The 24279-nt window shown below is 50.1% G+C and overlaps 3 protein-coding genes across 19 annotated transcripts in view; 2 read left to right on the top strand and 1 right to left on the bottom strand.

Annotated features, from left to right (window-relative positions):
• The window catches only part of MSH5 (mutS homolog 5), a 22551-nt gene extending 9923 nt beyond the window's left edge, over window positions 1-12628 (top strand). For 10 of the 16 annotated variants that reach the window (XM_059178875.1, XM_059178873.1, XM_059178877.1 and 7 more), the window contains 15 exons: window positions 90-228; window positions 351-413; window positions 6638-6766; window positions 7062-7134; window positions 7289-7398; window positions 7837-7917; window positions 9589-9676; window positions 9886-10075; window positions 10193-10319; window positions 10721-10870; window positions 11225-11302; window positions 11477-11620; window positions 11801-11938; window positions 12092-12165; window positions 12382-12628. In XM_059178875.1, coding sequence (XP_059034858.1) covers window positions 90-228; window positions 351-413; window positions 6638-6766; window positions 7062-7134; window positions 7289-7398; window positions 7837-7917; window positions 9589-9676; window positions 9886-10075; window positions 10193-10319; window positions 10721-10870; window positions 11225-11302; window positions 11477-11620; window positions 11801-11938; window positions 12092-12165; window positions 12382-12493 — 1696 coding nt within the window. In that variant the 3' untranslated portion in view covers window positions 12494-12628. Of the gene's footprint in view, window positions 1-89; window positions 229-350; window positions 414-6637; window positions 6767-7061; window positions 7135-7288; window positions 7399-7836; window positions 7918-9588; window positions 9677-9885; window positions 10076-10192; window positions 10320-10720; window positions 10871-11224; window positions 11303-11476; window positions 11621-11800; window positions 11939-12091; window positions 12166-12381 lie in introns of those variants that run through there. The other 6 variants (XM_059178874.1, XM_059178881.1, XM_059178876.1 and 3 more) reach the window with 5 other exon arrangements.
• VWA7 (von Willebrand factor A domain containing 7) lies at window positions 12585-24206 on the bottom strand. 2 transcript variants are annotated; one of them, XM_059178872.1, is made up of 17 exons: window positions 23888-24206; window positions 23327-23584; window positions 22738-23019; window positions 22174-22270; window positions 21465-21575; window positions 20822-21017; window positions 20534-20703; window positions 19166-19278; window positions 18824-18940; window positions 18199-18384; window positions 17574-17706; window positions 17309-17461; window positions 17097-17189; window positions 16243-16544; window positions 16025-16164; window positions 15641-15815; window positions 12585-15535 (listed from the first exon to the last, which is right to left on the bottom strand). In XM_059178872.1, the coding sequence occupies exons 2-17, from the start codon at window positions 23567-23569 to the stop codon at window positions 15371-15373; spliced, it is 2676 nt and encodes an 891-aa protein (XP_059034855.1). In that variant the 5' UTR covers window positions 23570-23584; window positions 23888-24206; the 3' UTR covers window positions 12585-15370. The 2 variants fall into 2 exon arrangements, with proteins under 2 accessions (XP_059034855.1, XP_059034854.1); XM_059178871.1 differs by having other exon boundaries at window positions 18824-19278.
• SAPCD1 (suppressor APC domain containing 1) lies at window positions 13131-14627 on the top strand. The gene is given in 6 exon segments (XM_059178889.1): window positions 13131-13222; window positions 13224-13242; window positions 13478-13618; window positions 14098-14192; window positions 14303-14393; window positions 14498-14627. Coding segments are annotated over 6 exon segments (531 nt in total). The 3' UTR covers window positions 14591-14627.
• Window positions 24207-24279: the final 73 nt, after the last annotated feature.

Below are 24279 nucleotides of genomic sequence, written 5' to 3'. Positions count from 1 at the left end.
AAATAAAATCTTAAAAAAAAAAAAAAAAAAAGACAGTGATGACAACAGATGTAATTTCTGGTCTCCCCTACTTTATCCCTCACTTCTAGGCTGTGGTTCACACGTCCAACTCAGGACCTGGGAGAGCTAAATTCTCGGCTGGATGTCATTCAGTTTTTCCTCCTACCTCAGAATCTGGACATAGCTCAAATGCTGCATCGGTTGCTGAGTCATATCAAGAATGTACCTGTGAGCCCAGGGTGGGGGCAGAGAGGTGGGGAAGGAGCTTGAAGGTCAGTAGTGGACATTGGGCTTCTTGGGGGGCACTAAAGTGGGAGAAGTAAAACAGTCGTCCCATTGTCTGACTGTAGCTGATTCTGAAACGCATGAAGCTGTCCCACACCAAGGCCAGCGACTGGCAGGTTCTGTACAAGGTAAGGCCTCCCTTCTAGAAGCTTAGAGGTCTAGGTTAAGCCTCTCAGCAAGCAATCCAGATCCTCTGCACTCTGCTCACCCATCTAACTTTATCCCAACACTTTAACAACAACAACTTTGTATTGTGGAAACTAACAAAAAAAATTAGAATAATATAATGACCCCCATGTACCTACCATGCAGTTTTAACACCTAGACTCATAACCAATCTTGTTTGATGTATATCTTCTCCCCCTTTCTCCTTCCTGGATTAGTTTGAAGCAATTCCCAGCCATTATATCATTTCACCCATAACTATTTCAGTATGATTACTAAAAGAAAATTACTTTGAGAAGGAATAACAAGGGGCGCCTGGGTGGCTCAGTGGTTTAAAGCCTCTGCCTTCGGCTCAGGTCATAATCCCAGGGTCCTGGTATCGAGTCTCACATCAGGCTCCCTGCTCAGTGGGGAGTCTGCTTCTCTCTCTGCCTGCCATTCTCTGTCTCTGACAAGTAAATAAATAAAATATTAAAAAAAAATAAAGAATAACAAGGAGCACCTGGGTGGATCAGTGGGTTAAAGCATCTGCCTTTGGCTCAGGTCGTGATTCCAAGGTCCTATGATAGAGCCCCACATCAGGGTCTCTGCTCAGTGGGGAGCCTGCTTCCTCCTCTTTCTCTCTCTGCCTACTTGTGATCTCTGTCTGTCAAATAAATAAATAAATAAATGTTTAAAAAAAAAAACAAGCAATACCATGATCTTGCTAACAATTAGCATAATTCTTGAATATCATCAATTATCTGATGTACACATTTTTTTAAAGATTTTACTTATTTAGGGACACCTGGGTGGCTCAGTTGGCTGGACGACTGCCTTAGGCTCAGGTCATGATCCCGGAGTCCCGGGATCGAGTCCCGCATCGGGCTCCCAGCTCCATGGGGAGTCTGCTTCTCCCTCTGACCTCCTCGCTCATGCTCTCTCTCACTGTCTCTCTCTCTCAAATAAATAAAATCTTAAAAAAAAAAAATCTTTAAAAAAAAAAAAGATTTTACTTATTTATTTGACAGACAGAGATCACAAGCAGACAGAGAGAGGAGGAAGCAGGCTCCCCACTGAGCAGAGAGCCTGATGTGGGGCTCGATCCCAGGACCTTGGGATTATGACCTGGGCCGAAGGCAGAGGCTTTAACCCACCGAGCCATCCAGGCACCCTTGATGTACACATTTCTAATCCTCTCTTAAATGCCATGATTTTAAAAAAATACATTTTGTTTAATTAGGATGCAAATACATTCAACATATATAATGGGATGATGTCTTTTGTCACCTTTTAGGTTCCTTTTTCATTTCACTGTTCTCCCTCCATCTCTATCTCAATATTTAGCTCTCTTTTTCCCCTTGCAAGTTATTTGGTGAAGAAGTTGGATTGTTTGCCCAGTAGTTTTCCTTAACCCGGATTTCGCAGATTACATTCTGTACGTGTTTTTGGCATGTTTTACTCTGTTCTAGAATTTTAAAAAAGATTTTATTTATTTGACAGACAGAGATCACAAGTAGGCAGAGAGAGAGGAGAGAGCAGAGAGCAGAGAGCCTGATGTGGGGCTTGATCCCAAGACCCTGGGATCATGACCTGAGCCGAAGGCAGAGGCTTTAACCCACTGAGCCACCCAGGTGCCCCTATAATTTTTTTTTTAAAGATTTTATTTACTTATTTGACAGAGATCACAAGTAGGCAGAGAGGCAGGCAGAGAGAGAGGGAGAAGCAGGCTCCCCGCTGAGCAGAGAGCCAGATGTGGGGTGATCCCAGGACCCCGAGATCATGACCTGAGCCAAAGGCAGAGGCTTAACCCTCTGAGCCACCCAGGCGCCCCTTTAATATTGTTTTATAAGCAGAGGAATATAATGCCTGATATGTCTGTCTCTCCTTTTGTGACATTAGTGGCTTTGATATTTCATAATGAAGTCCTTTAATTCCTTAGGGATTACAAAATAATGTTACTCTGTCTTCTTTCTCCATTTATTAGTCTGAATGTTTCTGTAAAGAGAAATTTCCTCTCATCTGCTTTTTGGTTACTCAGTGGTACATTTAATATAATAGAAACTGCTTGATTTTCTCCCCTGCCTTTGTTTACCAGCTCTCAGCATATAGGAAAGTACTAGTTCCCTAACACCCTCCATCCCCCACTGTAGCCAGTGTGGTTTTTGTTTTAGTATCATCATGAGCTCAGATTTACACACGTGTTTCAGTCCATTGCATTTTTAATCTTTCTGCATGTTCAGATTGTTCCATCTGTTGGCCAATGGGAGCCTCTTCATGTTGTCTTCTGAGTCCTTTAAACATGACCCCAGTAGGTGTCCCCACTTGATAGCTTCCCTCCTGCTCTCTGGTTTGACAAGATGTACCATATATATCATTTACATCTCCTGGTTCTTTTTTTTTTTTTTTTAATTTATTTTAAGTAATCTCTGTACCCTAAGCGAGCTTGAACTCACAATCTTGATATCAAGAGTTGCATGCTGTGCTGACTGAGCCAGCCAGGCTCCCCTACATCTCTTGGTTCTGATCCAAATCAGACATTTCTCCAAAGAGCACCAGTTCCTTTTAATGAAAAATGTCATTTCTGTATCACAGTCTGAATCCTAGAGGATGCACAGCATGGTTTGCTTTTTGCTTTAAAGGCTTTTCTGCAGACGTATCTAGGAATTTTTAAAAAGTAAAATACATAATAAATTGGTACCGATGCCAGCAATTTAAATTCAGAAGCACAGGGTTCTTACCTTGTATATTCCTGTACTAATCCTCTTCAACACTCCTTCTTCCATAGTGGAAATTGTGGTTCTCAGTAACAGTAAGAATGATAAGATCAGAATATCACTCATTTGCTTTTTCTGACATTACACCCACAACAGTCTTAGTATAGCAATACCAGCACTACTACCAACGATATTATTGCTGAAAATAATTTAAGATTTTTTTGGTGGGGGAAGAAGGGAAGTTCTTTCTGTCCCTACTAAGGATACAGTCATATTACTGTGTTTTAGTAACTTGGAATAGTTCCTGTCTGTGTGGTTATATCACTACCTAAATATATATTCATGTTCATATGTTTCATTCTATTTTTGATTTTTAGGAATTAGTTTTTAATATTTAATTTACCTTTATAATTATGTAAAACATTAACACAGCTCCAAAATGTAATCCAAACAAGGTATAGGCAACGAATTTTAGTTTCTTTCTCTTCGTTTCCACCTAATAATATTTTCTTTAAAAATTTTTTAAGATTTGGCTCAGTCAGTTAAGTGTTTGCCTTCAGCTCAGGTCATGATCCCAGGGTCCTGGGATCGAGTCCCGCATTGGGCCCCTTACTCATCAGGGAGCCTGCTTCACCCTCTGCCTGCTCTCCCTGCTTGTATTCTCTCTCTCCCACGCTTGCTCTCTGGCAAATAAATAAATAAAATCTTTAAAAAAAAGATTATTATAAAATTTTTAAGATTTATCCTTCTGTTGTTTTGTTTTAATTTCTTTTTTAAGAAATAATTTAAGGGGCACCTGGGTGGCTCAGTGGGTTAAGCCTCTGCCTTTGGCTCAGGTCATGATCTCAGGGTCCTGGGATTGAGCCCCACATTGGGCTCTCTGCTCAGCAAGGAGCCTGCTTCCCCCACCCCCCCACCCCCCCTGCCTGCCTCTCTGCCTACTTGTGATATCTGTCTGTCAAATAAATAAAATCTTTAAAAAAAATTTAAGACGTAAAGAAAAGCTGCAAAAATTGCACAGGGTGTTCTCATATACCTTTCTTTCACTCAGCTTCCCTTAATGTTAATATATTATTAAAAAAATGTTAACATGTTACATAACCATAGTCCAGTTATCTCATATTTTATTTTATTATTTATAATTCAATGCTATTGTTTATTTTTGCTTAATTTTTTCTAGTTTAGAGCCTTGAGAGTTCTTTTCAGATTGACTTTTAATCTGCCCATTTGGCCTTCAGATTGACTTTTCAGATTCAGATACTGCCCTTCTGATAATGCCCTTCTGACACGGCCCCCAGTGCATTTCTGAACATATCCTAACTTTCTGCAACTACAAGATGCTCCAGGTTCATATTTTCCTTGCCCCAGCTCTGGAATCAACCATTTCTCCAAGGAGTCCTGTTTACTTTCTTTGGAGAATAGTATTAGAAAGCAGGATCTGGACACTAGATGTGGTTATTGCTACTGGGGTATCTCACGTCTCACCAGAGACAGAGCTAAGAAATAGATCCATGGGGGCACCTGGGTGGCTCAGTGGGTTAAAGCCTCTGCCTTCGGCTCGGGTCATGATCCCAGGGTCATGGGATCAAGCCCCGCATCGGGCTCTCTGCTCGGCGGGGAGCCTGCTTCCCCTCTCTCTCTCTGCCTGCCTCTCCACCTACTTGTGATCTCTGTCTCTAAAGAAGAAAATAAAACATATAACATGAATATTTAAAAAAAAAAAGAAAGAAAGAAATAGATCCATGTATGGTAACCTATGAACTCATACCTATATTCCTTAATCTATCTATATATTAAAGAACCCACAAGTTCATACTTATACCTCTGATTCCAGGTCAATACCACAGAGGGTATTCCTCCTTTCCTCGTTTGTAACTTCCTTCTCTGACAATGTGAAACCTGCTTCTCATTATCTATAGCAATTTTCTTTAAACATGGACAGTTATAGGTGATTGTTTGGATATTGCATTTCCACTACTCCACATTCATCCTCTACTTCAGCCTGGCCAGGCTATGCATTTGGTACTCCTTTTTTTTTTTTTTTTTAAGATTTTATTTATTTATTTGACAGAGACACAACCAGAGAGGGAACACGAGCAGGGGGAGTGGGAGAGGGAGAAGCAGGCCTCCTGCCAAGCAGGGAGCCCAAAGCTGGGCTCAATCCCATGACCCCGGGACCATGACCTGAGCCAAAGGCAGACACCCAACCTACTAAGCCACCCACGTTCTTCTTGGTATAGAGTGGTGTTTCAACGCCAGCCATGTGGGTTCAAATCCCAGCTCTTTTGTTTACTCTCTGTGAGACCTTAAGCAAATTTTGTTATTTCTTTGTGCTTCAGGTTTGTTGTTTGTAAAATGGAGATAATGCTAGTCCCTATCTCCTAAGATTATTTTGAGGAATGAATGAAGTTAACATATGTGAAGAGTTTAGAATATTGCCTTTCACTTAGTAAACATTCAGAAAGTGTTAGCTTTTATTCCCACTGCTGTTTGCCCTGCTCATGCTCTCAACCAGAACACCCTCGTTCCTTTGAATAGCCTTATTCATGACCTAGTTTGGTTGCTCGTTTTGTTTTTGTTTTTGTTTTTTTTTTTTTTTTTTGAGAGAGAGAGAGAGAGAGAGAGTATATGCACACACTTGGCCAGGGAAGGTGGGAGTAGGCAGAGGGAGAGGGAGGGAGAGAATCTCAACAGGCTCCATGCCTATGTGGAACTTGACTCCAGACTCAATCCCAAGACCCTGAGATAGTGACCTGAGCCGAAATCAAGAGTCAGGCGCCCAGTCAAGAGTCAGGCGCCTGGGGGCCCCTCGTTTCCTTTTCTCTGTAAAGATATCTCCAATAATGTTAGCCCGAATTAGTCTTATTCTCTGAACTTCCTTAATAATTTTAGTCCGTTTCATAACTTGATCAATCTTTTTTATGGGTAGCCATTGTTTTTGGTGCTTGTTTGTTTCCATCATGGCTAGATTATAAACCTTTGATTCATATACTTGGGTCCTCTGCCATCGAGTAAGGCTCAGTGTGTCCACACTGTCTAACCTTGGCAGCCACCTCAGGACACTGGCCTTCACCCTGCGGAATTAATTGTTACTGACCCTCACCCTTTTTCTCTTCCTGCTCCCTTACCTTAGTGTGTCTTGCCCCTTCTGTACATGTAATTCTCTGCCTTTCATATCCCCTCTTCTCTTTCTCCTTCCTCAATATGAAATCCTCTCCTCTATTAAAGCACCTACCACTTTATTTTTAAATCTTCTGGGTGTATTTCTGTTTTCCTCACTAGACCATGAGCTCCTCTGGGACAGGGGCCATATTTTAGTTCTTTGTGGCCTCAGTGTTGAGTGGAGTGCCTGGCAGAGTTTGACAGATGCCATTTCCTCATTTATTGTTTCTTCTTTGCCTTTGAGATCTTCTGTCTGTCCTATTGTGTTTTCTCCTCTGTCCTTCCCTGTCCCCTCGCCTCAACCCACCTTCTGTCCCTTTCTGCTGCAGACTGTGTACAGTGCCCTCGGTCTGAGGGATGCCTGCCGCTCCCTGCCCCAGTCCATCCAGCTCTTTCAGGACATTGCCCAAGAGTTCTCTGATGACCTGCACCATATTGCTAGCCTCATTGGGAAGGTGGTGAGTGGAAGAATGAGGCAGAGCCCCTGGGGACCTAGGGGAGAGAGGAGGGATTAGATGGGGTTGAAGGGATTAGAGGAGGGATTAGAGGATGGTGTTGGAAATGGGAGACATCAAGTTCAGTTGGATGACCAAAGAATGGGATGGTGAGAGGAGTGGGCAGAACATCAGAGGCATGCTTGGAGGGTTAATATCAAAGCAGGAAATGCAGGGAGAATAGGGGCCCAAGGAGAGGTGAGGAACAGGACTGGGGACAGTTCTAGGTTATGAACAATTGGACTTTTTATCTCCTCAGGTGGACTTTGAGGGCAGTCTTGCTGAAAACCGCTTCACAGTCCTCCCCAACATAGATCCTGACATTGATGAGAGTGAGTGTTGGGTGTGCAGCCTGTGAGCCCTGAAACACGAGCCCCACCCAGTGACAGGGTGCCATCATCAATAGGCGGCCACTACAACTGGGGATGGGTTGCTAACAGGGCAGGAGCCTTCCTTTTGATACCCACATGTCTTCCACCCTCCTAGAAAAAAGAAGGCTGATGGGACTTCCCAGTTTCCTCACTGAGGTCGCCAGGAAGGAGCTAGAGAATCTGGACTCCCGTATTCCATCATGCAGTGTCATCTACATCCCTCTGGTGAGGGCAAGAGGGTGGGTGTAACCCCCAGGGATCTTTCATGGGAGATAGTAGGCTTATGAAGGACAGACTGCTAGGTAAGAAAGCTCCTGGAGAAGCTGGAAGATGATGAACACCCGGTGGTAGTGTTAGGCCCCTGAGGTTCGAAGCACTGCAGAATACAGGAATCTTTCTGTCCTCCAGGGAGGTGCCTGGTACTGTATTTTTTTTTTTTTTTTTAAGATTTTATTTGTTGGGGAGTGCACAAGAACCCAAGCAGGGGGAACGGCAGGCAAAGAGAAGCAGGCTCCTTGCAGAGCAGGGAGCCTGACATGGGACTCGATCCCAGGACCCTGGGATCACTACCTGAGCCAAAGGCAGATGCTTAACTGGCTGAGCCACCCAGGCATCCGAGTGCTTGGTACTTTATTCCCTGTTTTATCTCTTTACTCTCCTCAGATTGGCTTCCTTCTCTCTATTCCCCGCCTACCTTCCATGGCAGAGGCTAGTGACTTTGAGATTGAAGGACTGGACTTCATGGTAAGACCCTTGACTTCTGTAGGGGGAGATAAAAGAAATAAGTCAGCAGCTGAGGGAGGACCTTACCCTATCAGCACTGCCCAATATGGAATGTCTCTTCTATAGTTCTACTTTGATCCTTCCCAGCTCTGAGATTAAAAAGGAAAAAAGCCAGGGTGGAAAAGAGATGAAAGACCTGTCCTCCAAGAACTATAAAACCTTGATGAAAGAAATTGAAGGTGACACAAAGAAATGGAAAGGCAGGGGCGCCTGGGTGGCTCAGTGGGTTAAAGCCTCTGCCTTCAGCTCGGGTCATGATCCCAGTGTCCTGGGATCGAGCCCCACATCGGGCTCTCTGCTCAGCAGGGAGCCTGCTTCCTCCTCTCTCTCTGCTTACTTGTAATCTCTGTCTGTCAAATAAATAAAATCTTAAAAAAAAAAAAAAAAAGAAATGGAAAGGCATTCCATGCTCTGGAATTGGAAGAACAAATATTGTTCAAATGCCTATACTACCCAAAGTGATCTACAGATTTCATGCAGTCCCCATCAGAATACCAACAGCATTTTTCACAAAACTAAAACAAATAATCCTAAAATTGGAATGGAACATAAAAGACCCTAAATAGCCAAAGCAATCTTGAAAAAAAATAAATAAATAAAACAAAATCGGAGGTAACCTAATTCCAGAGTTAAAGTTACATTACAAAGTTGTAATAATCAAAACTGTATGATATTAGCACAAAAATAGGCATGTAGATCAATGGAACAGAACAGAAAGCCCAGAAATAAACCTGTGATTATATGGTCAGTTAATTTTTTTTTTTTTTCAAGATTTTATTTACTGGGGCACCTGGGTGACTCAGTCGGTTAAGCATCTGCCTTTGGCTCAGGTCATGATCTCTGGGTCCTAGGATTGGGCCCCATGTTGGGTTCCCTGCTCAGTGGGGAGTCTGCTTCTCCCTCTATCTCTGCCCCTCCTCTCCCTATCCCCCCTTCCCAGCTCATGCTCTCTCTCCTTCTGTCTCTGAGATAAATAAAGTAAGACACCGTTGTCAATCTTTGACAAAGCAGGAAAGAATACACAATGGGGAAAAGACAGCCTCTTTAATGAATGGTGTTGGGAAAATTGGACAGCTACATGCAACAGAATGAAACTGGGCCATTTTCTTCCACCACGTACAAAAATAAACTCAAGATGGATTAAGGGCCTTTTTATGAAATGAGGACCCTAGGATCATGCCCTGAGCTGAAGGGAGAGGCTTAACCCACTGAGCCACTCAGGGGCCCCAAATTTTAGTTTTTTAACTACTTTGTAACTTACATGGTTGGTTACCAGGGTATTTGCCTCATAATAATTCCTTAAGCCATGTATTTGTTTTATACAATTTTCCGTGTATGTTTTTATTTATTTTATTTATTTATTTGACAGAGACACAGTGAGAGAGGGAACACAAGCAGAGGGAGTGGGAGACGGAGAAGCCCGATGTGGGGCTCAATCCCGGAACCCTGGGACCAATACCCGAGCCAAAGGCAGACGCTTAACCACTGAGCTACCCACCAGGCACCCCATATCTGTTATATTTTTAAATAAAAGTTTTTTTAAAAGAATAAAAAAGTCAGGGTGGGGTGAAGGTGTTAGAGAAGACGGGGACCAAGGAGACAAAGCCCATAGCTTTGAGCCCTTGTTCCCAGTTCCTGTCAGAGGAGAAGCTGCACTATCGTAGCGCTCGAACCAAGGAGCTGGACGTATTGCTGGGGGACCTGCACTGTGACATCCGGGGTGAGGAGAAGCAAAAGGCTGGAGGGGAGCGGGCAGTTTGGAAGACAGTCTACAGGCTCCTTTCCTTCTGCTCTCTCTCCCACTCTGACTCCGCACCTTTTCCTCTCAATGTCTTGGAAGGTCTCAGACTATATCTGGTATCTGGGGGCTTGTCTCTTCTTCATTTTTTCCTGGAGCTGACGCCCAGCTCCTCCCTCCCCTGTCCCCAGACCAGGAGACTCTGCTGATGTACCAGCTGCAATGTCAGGTGCTGGCACGGGCCTCTGTCTTGACCCGGGTTTTGGACCTTGCCTCCCGCCTGGACGTCCTGTTGGCTCTAGCCAGTGCTGCCCGTGACTATGGCTACTCAAGGCCCCGTTACTCTCCCCAGCTCCTTGGGGTCCGAATCCAGAATGGCAGGTGAGAACAGAAGCGGGTGGAGGCATAGACACAGGGGGCCCAAAGGCCCCATCTTCTGGTGGCTTCATTCGTCTGCATTGAGAGGCCACATGTGAGGTGACTTTCTACCCACGGCAGACATCCTCTGATGGAACTCTGTGCCCGAACCTTCGTGCCCAACTCTGCAGAATGTGGTGGGGACAGAGGGAGGGTCAAAGTCATCACTGGACCCAACTCCTCAGGGAAGAGCATATACCTCAAACAGGTGAGGAGAGTCCCTGCACACTGGGCCTCTGGCATCTTCTTCATTGTCTCCATCTCCCTCCTGCCCCCAAACACAGGTCCCTGCAGCTCCTCCCAGGTGTTCTGACCTGACCTGTCATGGAAAGGCCATTGTGCACACATGTTCTCTCTAGTTGAGAGAGAGCCGTGCTCTAACATCCCTCTGTGGCCTGAAATCCTCCCCTACTCTGAACAGGTCCCTGCTGTTCACACTCGCGAACACTGCCCACTCTCCCGCCCTCTTTCCTGATTCTAAAGAGAGCTGAGGGGCTCTCCTTAAACTGTGTCCACCCCTCCTTGATCTATAATTCACCTCTCAGCCTTGCCTCACTCCCACCCTGGCCCACACCACCAGGCTCAAGACCCTGTCTCCTCCCTATTTAGGTTGGCTTGATCACATTCATGGCCCTCGTGGGCAGCTTCGTGCCAGCAGAGGAAGCCGAAATTGGGGCTGTAGATGCCATCTTCACCCGAATCCACAGCTGTGAATCCATCTCCCTGGGCCTCTCGACCTTTATGATTGACCTCAACCAGGTCAAAGGGAGCAAAGTTGGGGGGGGTGGGACCAGTGGAGGGTGTTAATGAGGAAGGAACTCTGTTCTTGAAAAATGATCAGAACAAGAAAACCATTCCCTCTGCTGCGTGCCTTCTATATTATGGGCAGGGAGCACCGAGTTCAGAGACTGGGAGAATAAATACTTTGAACCTTTGCTTTGCATGAAGCACTGTTGGCAATGAAAGGGTGAACAAAACCCGAGTCTTGCCATTAATGAACTTGCAGTCTAGTAGGGCGGACACACACAGAAGCAGCTTTACCCACAGGCAGACTGGTCAGTTCTGCAGGCCTTGAATGCTACTGAATCTCTCCCTTGTCCACTTGGTCCCCAGCAGGTGGCGAAAGCAGTAAACAATGCCACCAAGCAGTCTCTGGTCCTCATTGACGAATTTGGAAAGGGAACCAACACGGTGAGGAGACAAAATGAAGAGAAACCAAGGAGGGGAAAACGGAGGGGTGGGGTGCCCAGGAGAGGAATGGGGGTATGTGGGCAGGAAAGTACAAGATGGGGATAGCTAGGGCAGGTGGAGTGTGTAAGGGGGTGCACCTGTGGTTCTGTACCCTCACGCCTGCCCTGTGCGCAGGTAGACGGGCTCGCGCTGTTAGCTGCTGTCCTCCGACACTGGCTGGCACTTGGACCCGTGTGCCCTCACATCTTTGTGGCCACCAACTTTCTAAGCCTTGTTCAGCTCCAGCTGCTGCCCCAGGGGCCCCTTCTGCAGTATTTGGTAAGGACACCAGTCTAGCCCTCTGGGGATCCCTAGGATGAACATTTACCAGAACCCAGAACAGGCTCCTCAGAACAGAGGCATCCTTCCCATTTCTCACTCCCCACAGGGATCAGCCAGGGGTTTCAGGGTGGGGCACAGACTGATTCATGATTCACTTCCCCTTCTATCTCTTTTAAGACCATGGAGACCTGTGAGGATGGGGACGACCTTGTCTTCTTCTATCAGGTGTGTGAAGGCATTGCCAAGGCCAGCCATGCCTCCCACACAGCTGCTCAGGCTGGGCTTCCTGACCAACTCCTTACTCGTGGCAAGGAGGTGAGATCCAAAGGTCAAACACCTCCATCAGGCTTCCCTACCATTGTCCCTACTCCTCTCAGGGGCCTGGGTTTCTGGGTCTATGGGATTTCTGATCCTTATTTCTGGTTCTCTTACCCAACTCCCCCACTTCACCCCACTTCCTGTTGCTAGGTCTCAGACTTGATCCGCAGTGGGAAACCCATCAAGCCTGTCAGAGAGTTGCTGAAAGAGAAGCAGATGGAAAAGTGAGTGTATGGCCAGTGTCCTGGTTCTTTCCAGCATGTTCTACAGTTCTTCTTCCCCTTTTAGGGACCCAGACAGCCTCTTTGCCCTTCAAAGACCCATGATATGTTTCTGAAATCCCTAAATTTTCCCGGTTCACTGTGCTACAGCTTCTCCCTTCTGCCTGGGGACACAGCTTTCTATTCTGCCATAAACCCTGCTGTCCTTTCTCCCCTCAGTTGCCAGACATTAGTTGATAAATTTCTGAAACTGGATTTGGAAGACCCCGACTTGGACCTGGACCTTTTCATGAGTCAGGAAGTGCTGCCTGCTGCCTCTGCCATCCTTTGAGAGCCCTTCCTTGGCCCTCCTCCACCTTCCAAGACCCCAACGGGCTGCCACGCCCTGTTTCCTCACCTTCCTCAGACCCAGAATTCTCAGCTTTTCTGCAAATTTTGTTTCGTATTAGTAATAAAGTTTACTTCAGAGAAAGTTATTGTTTCTTTAGACCAACTAGTACAAAACAAAAGAATAAGAACAAGATGAAACACCAAGCGGAAGTCCACAAAAGGGCCTACCCTGCCTCATTAGAAACACAGGGACAATGGGGTGCCTGGCTGGTGCAGTTGGGAGTGTGCGACTCTTGATCTCAGGGTCGTGGGTTCGAATCTCACGTTGGGTGTAGAGATTACTAAAAATAAACACACACAAACCCACAGTGACACTGCTGTAGGGGGACCCTGGGTTCCACCCAGGGGGAGAACCAGGCATTTCAATAGACACTACAAAAGCAGATGAAAAGGAAGCCAAATAAGCCCAACAGAGATGGTCTTTCTCCTAAGTAGGGGCACCCTAGCCTCAGATAGACACAGCAAAAAGGGCTCTGGGAGGCTGAAAAACAAGGTAGGACAGTCACAAGGCAGGAGGGAAGGGGAGGGACCAGCCCGGGCACCCGTGGGCGTGGCTCTGCCCTTCCCACCTCCGAGCCATGGGGAGCCAGGGTCCCGGTGGACCGCCCCGGGTCCAGGCTCCCTACACGGTTCTGCTGCTGCCACTGGGAACAAGCTGCCGAGACTCGGGCCCGTAGCTTTTTCCTCTGGGTGAGTATTAGTCCAGCAAGTGGTCCCAGGGACACCCACTCCCTGGATCTGCCCCTCCATTTCCACTCAACTTTGAGGACCCGTAAGTCTTCTCCCCTGCCCTCCAGGTGCTCAGTGGTCAGTCTGGAGTCACACTCTGTGACCAGACAGTGAACCCAACCAAGGGCTGAGAGGAAGAGCCACGGCCCAGAGCCCTGCTGTGGAGCAAGTCAGCCTCTGCTTCTTGCCTTCCCAGCTGCAGAGGATGCAGGCTCTGGAGAGGGAGCAGGATGCCCTGTGGCAGGGGCTAGAGCTGCTGGAGCATGGCCAAGCCTGGTTTGAGGGCCATCTGAGGGAGGCCCAACACGAACAGCTGCATCTAGGGGCCCTCGGTGAGGTAAGGAGCTGCTGTGCTGTGTGGGGGAGCAGGGACATGGGAGCAGAGCCTGACACCACCCTGGAAAGGCAAGAGTTAACAGGTAGGGATCATGAACTGGAAGCAGCTGATGACTGGATGCCACCAAGTGTTAGGTTGGTGTTCATTGTTGGGATTAGAGGAGGCTGGCCTGCATTCCATTCAGAGGGACATGGTCTGGATCACTCCACTGAGATGGGGGAGTGGCCTGGATTATTTCAGTGGGGCAGGACTAGACAGGGAAGATCCATAAGGAATAAGGAAAGGGGTACTGTGCTATTTGGTAGGGGGGGATGGAGGAACTGGATTGTTAAAGAGATGGGAGTGGAGAGTATCGGGTTTTTCTACCCACCTTGAGGGCTACTGAGATGAGGGGATCCAGATGGAGAAAATGTATGGCCTGTGGTGACAGAAAGAGTGGCAGATGGACCCCAAGTTTTCACCACCAACTCCTCCTTTAGAATTTTCTAACAGATTTACACTCAAAGCCTCGTGGCCTCCAGTTAGCCCAGATTCAAAAGGTGAACATGTGTTTGCAGAATCTGATTCAGGAGAAGGTGAGTTTATTGTTTTTCGTTTAGATTTTTGGGAAGGTGCTGGTAGAGAGGGGACTTGGGATCAATATTTAACAGAAAAAAAAGCAAACCCTGCCCCTCCCCCACCCCCACTCTCCCCATATCCCCTAAATAAGGCTAGTTCCTGTGCTGCCCAGGACTGGAAGGGAAGGCCAAGGAAGCAGAACTTACAGCAGCAACAGGTAAACTTTAGGAATTGGGGGGGGGTGGGGTGGTATAGGGCGGAAGCTCTGGACCCTTGCTGGGGGTGGGCAGATGCTCACACTCTTTCTCTCCTCTTCTCCAGGAGTTGCTGAGGCAGAAGGGAGGCATTTGGCCAAAAGGAGAGACCCCTCAGCTGAGCTGTCCCAAGATGCAGAAGGGCCCAACCCGTGTGTAAAGCCTCCTCTGGGTTTCCTCATTTGGTGAGGGGGAAGGCTGAGTCAGAACCCCCAGTCTCCTCATTCTGCTTCTTGACTTAACAGATAAATGGCTCCAGGTGGTGGGTCGACTGAAGTCCCAACATCTTGGTGTAAAGTTTCTTCTCTGCAACTGACAACTTCCATTTCATCTTCTTATGCCCTCATTCTCCCTTATATGATATGCTTAAATGATCTTTCTTTGAAATCCCGCTCTAGAGAACACATGTTTATCAAAACTGTCCTTCAACTTTAAATACAAAAATAAAATAGGGACTTCTTCAGAATTTTAAATAAGAACAAATTTATAAATAAATTATAGGGACTATAATAAAAATAGGGACTTCTTCAGAATTTTAAATAAGAACAAATTTATAAAATTTCTATAAATAAACCCCACTCCCAAATTTAGTCTCCTCTCCATATTAGTCTCCAAATTTAGTCTCCATATATCTTTCCTTCTACCTGAGCTTGGGAAAGCATGAATAAATAGTGGAATAAGGAGATGCTGTGGAGAGATAGGAAACAATTTTCTCCAAAAAGAGGTATTTGGTTTAGTTCCCACCAGGGTTAAAAAAAAAAAAAGTGCACTGTGGGAAAATCTATTGCCCTCTATCCTGATCTCACTAAGAAAGAGAGGGACAAGTGCAAGAGAAGGAAAACCTCCATCCCAGCTGGGAGAGGTGGGGTCCCAAGGCCCACGTTACCTTCTCACCAATGGGGCAAGATTGCAAATAGCTCTGGAGAGCCATCCCTCCGTGTCACCAGGAGGCCAGGCCTAGCAGGAGCAGCACCCCGCCAACTGTGCCCCACCAGGGCTTGTCCACCTGCCCTCCCCCGGCCCTTCCCTGAGTCACCAAAGTGGAGGCCGGGCTGGTCGAGGTGAGGATGGGGCCAGATGAGTGGGCAGGGGCGGCCAGAGGGTCCTGGGGAGAAGGGGGAGAGGCTGTCAGGATGTCTGTACCCAAATTAAGCCTACAGGGCCCTCCTCTTAGGCTGTGTGGCCTGAGATGGGAATAGGCGTGACTCACCTGCAGGGCAGGGCCCAGCACCAGGAGCCGGAGGAAAGCGTGGGTGGGAGGCCCTGGGCTAGCCTCTCGACCTGTCACGGTCACAGTCACTGTCACCACTGAGTCTGGCGCGGCTGAGTCTGGAACCTCCAACCATAGGCTTCCCCAGGCAGACTCATTCAGTTCCAGGCGAACTCTACCAAGTGGACACAGACACCAGGCTGAGGGCCAAGCTCTGAAGAACTGAGTCAGTGGTCGGAGGGTCTGAGCTAAGCGCCAGCAGGCAGGCGGAGACCCAGCACCAATCGGAGTGGGCTGCTCTTAGGCGGGGCTTCAGGCATCAGACCCCAATGCCAGGAACCAAAAGTTTCGCCAGAACTGAGCAGGCGGGTTCAGGGGCTGTACCTGGAGAGATTGGAGGTGAGAGGGAAGCTGGGGCTGACAGATGTCCTAAGGTCGAGATCTTGAGGACCTGAGAAACTAGTGATGCGGAGGCTGAGCAGGGCCTTGCTGCCTGGAGCCAGGAACCCTGGGGAACCGCCGAGCTGTGGAGGAGGAGGGTGGGTCAGGGCAGGAGCAGCTGCTGCAGCCCTCGCCACCCGCACCTTCCCCTGGCGTCTCACCTCCAGAAGGACGGGAACCACGGTGCATGGCTGGGGGGCCGCTCGGTGCAGGCCTCGCCCCTCTCCGTCCTGGCCGATCAGCTCCACAGAGAAGGGTCCCGTGGTGGACAGAAGCGTAGGTGGAAGCGAGGCGGTGAGGAGATTGCGCTCCCGCGGTCCTGTGGGCTCCAGAGGCACCCGGCCCCGCTCGGCACCATCAGGGACCCCTCGAAGGACGATGTGGGAGAAGTGTGGTCGAGGGTCTCCGAGCTTGCCTCTGGAGCCTGGCCCTGTCACCTCTACCAGCAGCTGGGTCTGGAGGCCTGGGACAGGGTCGGGGACAGGTGGGGAGAACGAGGGTCCGCAGGAGATAGAGACAGGGAGAAAATAATGAATGGCTTTTAGAATAGGGGTTATTCCTGGGGAGTACAGATGGAGAAAAGGGGTTACCTCTGAGGATTACTGTTGGGCAGGGTCAGGAAAGATTCTGGGATGCTGGAAATGTTCTAAATTTGGAACCAAGGACTGGTTACATGGTTCGTTATATGAAGTCTGCCCCGCGTGTACTTTAGTTTAGTGCACTTCGTTATACAGGTTATAACTCAATACAAAGTTAAATATATATATATAAAAATAATGGGGGCACGTGAATGCCTCAGTTAAGCATCTATCTGCCTGCAGCTCAGGTCATGATCCGGGGCTCCTAGGATTGAGCCCTGCATCCAGCTGCTTGCTCGGCAGGCGCCTGCTGCTCCCTCTCCCTCTGCCCCTCCCCCCAGCTCGTGAGAGCAAGTGCGCACTCTCTCTCTCTCTCATAAATAAATAAAATCTTAAAAAATAATAATGGACAAGTTGGGGCAGGGGGACAGATATACCTGCAACTGGCTGAGTCAGCGGGTAGAGGCCAGGGTGGGGGCCATCCTCCATGGGAATCCCAAAGTAGAAGAGGAAGTTCAGAGCTGTCTGAGCTGAGGAGGGTCAAGGCAATCAGAGACCTTCCGGAGAGGAATGTGACTGATAGTGCTCTCTGAGCTCTGCAGCCTTCCCTTCCCCTCCCTTCCCTTCTCAGAAGTAGCTCCCTCCTTACCTTGCACTCTCACCCGGGGCGTGCCCTCAGCTGTGACCTGGATCTCCCAGGTCCCTGTCTGTGGCGGGTCATTCAAGGTAACTATCCAGAACTGCCCGAAGCGACGTGTGTGACCTAGAGGCCCCTCACCTTCCTCCTGGTCCTGGGAGACCCCTGACGGGAGTGGGGGAGCAAGCGATTGGCACAGGGAACCATCCCTATCCCTTAGTATGTCACCCTTCTCCTCCATTCTTCCCTCTGCCTCAAGAAACACACGGGGAAGTACCTGCAGGGTTTCTGATCCAGAAGCTGCTGACCTCCCTGTGGATCCGAACTGTGACCTTCTGGAGCAGCGCATCCACACGGAACACAAGTGACCTCCCAGACACCACAACAGGAGGCTCCAGGGGAAGGGTAACCTTGAAGGATGGGAAGAACCACAAAACACAGGAGAAGATAAGACCTTGAATGAGATGGGAACTAAGACAGGAGAAGGGTGGAGACAGAAGGAAACTAAGTCACACGGGGAGAAGGGAGGCCAGTGACAGGGAGGGAGCCAGGGGCAGGGATGGAGTTACGGTCAGTGACAAAGTGGAGACAAGGGATTGAGGGTGAAGCCATCACTTCTTGTCCCTCCTTAAAAGATGGCAGGATTTCCTGTGGTGGCCCTGAGGACAGACTACTGGAGGCCAAGGGTGGGGGACAGGGGACAGTACTCATAGGGAAGGAGCAATGTGGAAGGTGGACAGTCATGGATCGCAGAGGGAAAGAAACCTCCTTTCCCACCCTTCTGACTGTAGTGGCAGCACACTGGGTTAAACCATTAACCTGTGAGAAAGAGAGGCCGTGTCACCCACACCCTTAGTTCTCAGTGGAAAGCATTAGTTCCTCCGGTGCCCACACTTACTCACCAGGTCAGCCATGCTGTCCCCAACAATGGCGGCTACATCCTGAATGTGCTGGTCCTTGGTGAAGATGACCTCTCCTCCTGAGGCCAGGGCCACCGCTTCATATGGTTCAAAACGCAGAGGGGACAAGACCTCACGCCGAGCTCGGCCCTGAACCCTCGATGGGTCTTCAGTCACTAGGAATGTCACCTGTGCCCAGAAGAGAAGCCAGTACTTGAGAACTCCCCCACTGTAAACAGGGGTCTCCTGTGCCCAAGGGCTCTACAGAGCTGATGACCAGTGGCAAGGTCCCTGTCTGCCCTCTGACTGCCACTGCTGGGTCTCTCAGTGACACGACCCCAAGGCCTTCACTTAGCAGTCGCCACTCCTTTGTACTTGTCACCATATGTCACCCACAGGGTGGATTGTTGGCAACTAGATCCCCAGTTTTTTAAGAGGTTTATTGGCGACAGGTTCAAATATGAATTCGGCATCAAATAGGGGATCCGGAAACATTATACTCATTGTCTGCTTTTCCCAAGGCTGGGTCAGCCGCCAGAGTGAGGGGTGATGCTTGTTGTGAAGGTGTCATCCTCAGGTCCCCACATCCCTGGGTGGCTGACATCAGGTCCCCATCAGCTGTGCTCACTCTGCAGCGCCGCTCCTGAGTTAGGGATTCCACCCGGCTGGTGAGCATGGCATCCTTGGGGGAGGCGTCAGTGAAGACAAAGATGTCTGAGAGCGGAGGGGTGTGCAGCAGAGCCAGCTGGCAGGGAGGGAGAGCGTGGGCATTAAACATGGTGGCAGCAGGTGAATGGGTAGAACCAGGGAGGACAGAATTGAAGGTCAAAGGACCCTGGAACCCAGGACGGAAGCTAGGGGGACTGAGCTCTGAAGGTGGGGAGGGAGATGGAGGTCCCAGAAAGGCTCGAGTTCCCCTGGGTGGTAGGACCTGGAAAGGAAGAAGATGGAGTGGGGGGGTAGGGCAGACCTCCAGGGCCGACAGGCACATCTCAGGCTCATCTCCACCACCCAAAGCATGGATCTCATTGAGCTGTTGCCAGAAGCTGTCAGGGTCACTGGTTATAAAGACAGGACCAAACCCTGGGGAGGGAGAAAGGAGGTTGAAGTGAGTGAGGAGCGGGGTCCCCATCCCTACCCAGGACCACCTCCCCAGTCAAGAGGCCTGCTGTCAAGGCCAGGCTCCTAGGGTGAACAAGTATTGAAATAACAATATTCCCTTATATTTATATGGGCAGGGCAAGGGCTAGTTACACTTGGGGGAAAATGGACCTCATTTCCTTCAAAAAATGGCAGCATCTCCTGTGGTCCTGAGCAGGCCTTTATCAGGTATGCGTGTTAAGTATGAAAAGACCTGGGGCCTCGATTTCCTCACCAGAAAAGTAACAGTACTTACCTCACAGAGTCATCGGGACTAAATGAGTTGATTTTGTAAACCTTAGAATTGTGCTTTGACCCATAATAAGTGCTAAATTCTTAATTATTCAAAACTCCAGGGCACCTGGATGGCTCAGTTTTTAAGCGTGGGCCTTTGGCTCAGGTCATGGTCCCAGGGTCCTAGGATGGAGCCCCACATTGGGCTCCCTGCTCTGTGGGGAGCCTGTTTCTCCCTTTCCAGCTCCCCCTGCTTGTGTTCCCTCTCTCACTGTGTCCCTCTCTGTCAAGTAAATAAATAAAATCTTAAAAAAAAAAAAAAAAACCTCCATCAAATATGTGTTAAGCCCCTATTAAATGCCAGCTACTGTGAGATTTATGCAGGTAGATTGGACTCAACTCCTGCCCATAGGGAATTCTCAGTCCTATGGGTATTTGGCGGTCATTTCAACCCTAGGAGATGGGTGGGATAAGACAAGTACTGACCCATTTTATGGACGATGAAACTGAGGCAAAAAAGGCTAAATGATTAGCTTAAGGATGCACAGTGACTGGTCAACCCAGGGCAGAGGGTCTGACTTCCATTTCAGTGGGGAAAGGAAATACACTATAACTAGCTGTCTCAGAGGCTTCACGGGGGGCCTGCACCCACCAACCCCCGCCCCCATCCCAACATCCATCCACAGGAAATGGAGGGAATTGAGAATGGCTGATTAGCATGGAAGCAGAGTCCCCTGCCTAAGCACAAATCATGATTAACCTCATATGGAAAGTGCTACCATTTTGGAAACACCAGACATGCCCAGTTGTTTGCTATATGCACACAGGTACCGGTAAAGACTCAGCCACGGGAAGTATCACCATTTTGTTAAGGAAGTGGAGCCATGAGACCCCACTTCCCCACCAGTGGCATTTACCCCTTGCCCTGGACTTTCCTTCCACTATCCTCGCTGACCACAGTTACCTGGATCGTGGAAAGGCACCAGGACGTAGTGGACGGGCTCCATGGGGCTGCCCTGCTGCTGTTCCACAATGTGGCGAGCCTGGATTTTGGCAGCATTGATCTCCTCACCCATACTGCCCGTGGTGTCCAGGACGAAGCTCAGGCTGGAGGCTGGGCTGATGTCCAGCAGTCTGGGGAGCAGGCCGGAGACACAGGGAAGAGCCTGCACATTCGTCCCCAGCCACTGACTACTCAGGTCCCCCAGGAGTGCACGCCCACTGAGGAGCGCGTCTCGCAGAGACCACTCACCTGGAGAAACCTCTGTCTCCCAGGCGGTTTCTCAGGAGACTGAAGGCCTGGATGGAGGCCTGAAGGGCCAGTTTTGCCGCCTGGAGGTGCAGCATGTGGTGGGGGGAGAAGCCCGGGGATGTGCTATCCTTGTTGATGCCTCCCCGTGGGGGCTGGGAGCTGCTCCGGTCAAAACGGCCCCCATGGCTACATTTCCCTGGGTTGGGAAAGAGATCTGGGGGCTGTGGAGGTAAACAAGCCACTGCCTCCTAAGGAAGTGAGGCCCTTTTTGACCTGGCCTGACCTCTCAGCCTTCAGCAAAGGATCAGCAAGAAAGATGACATTTTGTGGAGGGCAAATCTAGAGTAAATCTGGAAGGGTCAGTCATCACAGTACACAGGAGATCCCCTGATCCCTCTAGTCAGTCCCCAGAAGCTGCGGTTGGGTAATGGAGAAGTCTTAGCAGCTGAGTAAGAAGATCTTCCCTCCCAACAATCATGGCCTCCTCAGTGGGCCTCCATCCACCCACCCCATTCCCAAGGCTCTCGGTTTCTTCCGGGAAGTGAAGCCATAGGAAATGGAACAAGGGTCTACAGTTCTGAGATCCCTAGGGAGACGGCCAGAGGAAAGGAAGGGACTTTCTCCCCTTACTTCTGTCTGGTACCTGGAGGTTTGGAGGGATGAGTTCCAAAGTAGCCAGACGTGAGGAGTGTAAAGCCCAACAAATTCCCGGGGCAGCTCAACTCCTCACAATCAGAGCAGGTAGGATCATCCACTGGGAAGAGAGAACAGGGGTCTAGACCCCAAGATTCTACCACCACTGACCTTTATCCCCGTCCATCCAAACTTTGGCTTTCCTCCCAGCTTGCCAAGCCCGTATGTACCCTTCTAGGCTTAGAGGAAAAAAAACCTCAGAGATCGTCTGGTGATGAGACTGAATATATGAGACAGGGACTGCGCTAGGAAACCCAGAAAGCGTGGTGAGCAGTACTGCAGGGACTGAGCCCTATGTGGGCTGTGGACATGAAGCCAACTTGTAGTAGACAAGAGGCAGCCATAGTTCAGGTGGAAGGAAGAGGGGACTCTGAGGGAGAGCCCTGTATGCTCCATGCCATATTGGGTGAGGAAGCCACATGAAAGAGAACTCAGCTGAGGTCTACAGACCTTGGCTCTGGCTCTGTCCTCCCCTGTATGATCTTGGAGACGCTATCTAAGTGACCTGGCCTTTGGCTGGGCTGGGGGGACCTCACAGGTTGTTCCAGAGAAGAAGCAATGTCACATCCTATGTGACCTGAGGATATGACACAGGGGTTGGGTAGGCTGACAGGACTCAGCTCTGTGGGTTTCCCGCAGCACCAGGGTCATGGCTATACCTCGTGCCAGGCTCCGGAGCTCCTGCCTCGGCCAGAGGAGGTGAGGCTGTGGTTGCTGCTGCCCCATTTCCACCCAGTTGCTGTGACTATAGAAATCCTGGGCGCAGGGGGGCAGAAGGGGACTGTCATCACGATCTCCAGCCCTTACCCCCACTCCTTTGAGTCTCCCCATCTAGAAAGTGTCCTCTTAACCTCTGCAATGCCGCGGCTGCTGTCAGATGCCCCAAGTGCCCTCCACACCCTCTGCCTGTTGCCCAGGAGGGAGCTTTTCTCAAGTGAGAGTCTCCCAGTGTTTGCTCCCATCTCCCTCAGAACCCAGAGACCAGACCTCGGGCCTCTGTGTTCTCTCCGGCCACAATGGCCTCCTGCTGCTCCCACTGGAAGTGCTGCCAGTTCACAGCTGGGACACTAGGGTCCAACCTCAGGGCTTTGGCAAGCAGCACCCCATCCCTTCTTGAGCAGGGGGAGGTGTGACGAGGAGGTACCCTGAGGAAACCTCTCTCTGGGCGATAGGAAGACCCAGAGGAAAGACCCCCCCCTCCAACTGATTCAGGCTATTCTCACCTGCAACGCGTGAAGCGCGGCCCCGAGGCGCTGGCGGGCCAGGGTGTGCTCCAGGGCCCTGGCTGCCACCAGGGCCTCCCGGAGAGCCCCCACAAGGCGCATGCGCCCCTGGCCTAGCCGCTCCGCATCGAAGTGCAGGTCAGGGTCATTCCTGGATGTTGGCAGGAAGTCCTGGGCTGCGTTGGCACGAGACACCTCACCTAAGGCTGCTCGGAACCGCCGGGAAGGAAATTCAGGTCCAAAGTAGGCAGCAAAGAGGTCATCGGCGAGGAGGGTGCGGCCCTACAGAGAGTGGGTTAGGGGATAGGTTGTCCCTGGGAGTGGACCATTGCCCACGTTTCCTCAAGTGAGGTGTGCAAAAAATTGAGTGCTGGGCCCTATGAGGGAGGGGCAATTCTGGATCTTTCTAAGGAGTGTGGACTCTTGATTTTCAGGACCGGGACCCTTGCGAACTCATTACAGGGGGGAGAGGTGGGGAGGCAAGAAGGAGAGGATGTCCCTTCTTTTGGCAAGCAGAGCCCTCAGTGAGTAGAAGTCCCAAGGAATTGGGGAATCCAGTTGGGATGTGACAGGACCTGGGGACACTCACCAGGAAGTCCTCAAGCCGAAGTGGGGGCCGACCTGGGGGCGGCTGCTCCAGGAAGAGCTGCAGGGTGACATTGAGGGCTGCCTCCTCAGTCAGGTCCTGGTGGGTGATGGAGCCAGGGGCAGCCAGGAGGCTCCAGATGTTGGGGAAGAAGGAAGCTGTGGGGGGCAGCTGCTGTAGCAGCAGCAGCAGCGGCGGCAGCACCGGAGGGCTCAGGTGGGAGAGGGGCACGTCTGCGGGGAGCATGGCTGGGACATAGACCTGGAAGACAGAAGTCTCTCAAAAGTAGGAAGCAGCTGCGAGTCCAGGGCATGCCCAGCTGTCTGTCCGCCTGGGCATCTGCTTTGCCTCAAGCACCTGACAGGTCCCAACCTGGCTTCCCCACCCTCTCTCCTAGGTTGCCCAGATAACCCGAGGGCCTTATCAGGCTCTTAGGGACATACACTTGCAGGAGAGGGGCTGAGGCTCCTCCCCTAGGACGCCCCCTCCCCACCCCCAGACCTACATCTCCCTAGCTCCCCACATACAGAACGTCTGAATCCCCTCTCTAGGCCTCTCCCCTACCTGGTTGCTGGTTCTCCGGCAGGGCCGCTGGGGCCTGGTCACAGGGCACTTAGGTCAGAGTTATAATTAACCTAAGTGGAGAATCAGTGGAGCGGGAGGGAAGCCTGGGCAGGGGACGGGGCAGGATCGGCAGCCCCGGCCCCTCTACCCATGCCCACCCAAGGGCCCAAGCAGCAGCCAGTACCAGGGCAGGCCTCCCTCAGCAGCAGCAGCGCAGAGGTGAGCAGAGAAGAGCTGGGAGGAGGGAGTGAGCAACATGACTCAGGCCTGGCTCAGCGCCAGGGATAGACCCAGATGGACACACCTCTTTGCCCACCCAGTGCCTCTGGCCTGCAGCCCTCGCACTGCTCATGCCCGCTGTGTCCGCGGGTGTAGGCACCCAGGCCCTCCGT

This window comes from Mustela lutreola, chromosome 6 (genome assembly GCF_030435805.1).
Source record: "Mustela lutreola isolate mMusLut2 chromosome 6, mMusLut2.pri, whole genome shotgun sequence".
NCBI lineage: Eukaryota > Metazoa > Chordata > Mammalia > Carnivora > Mustelidae > Mustela > Mustela lutreola.
This window is presented reverse-complemented; position numbering and strand designations above follow the sequence as displayed.

Coding starts and splice junctions, on each gene's coding strand:
- VWA7 (XM_059178871.1), bottom strand. CDS start 23,569: ATGCTCCCCGCAGACGTGCCCCTCTCCCACCTGAGCCCTCCGGTGCTG. Junction 17,707..18,198: donor GGGACAGCATGGCTGACCTG/GTGAGTAAGTGT, acceptor CCATCCTTCAAG/GTTACCCTTCCCCTGGAGCC. Junction 15,816..16,024: donor CTCACCTCCAATCTCTCCAG/GTACAGCCCCTG, acceptor TCCACTTGGTAG/AGTTCGCCTGGAACTGAATG.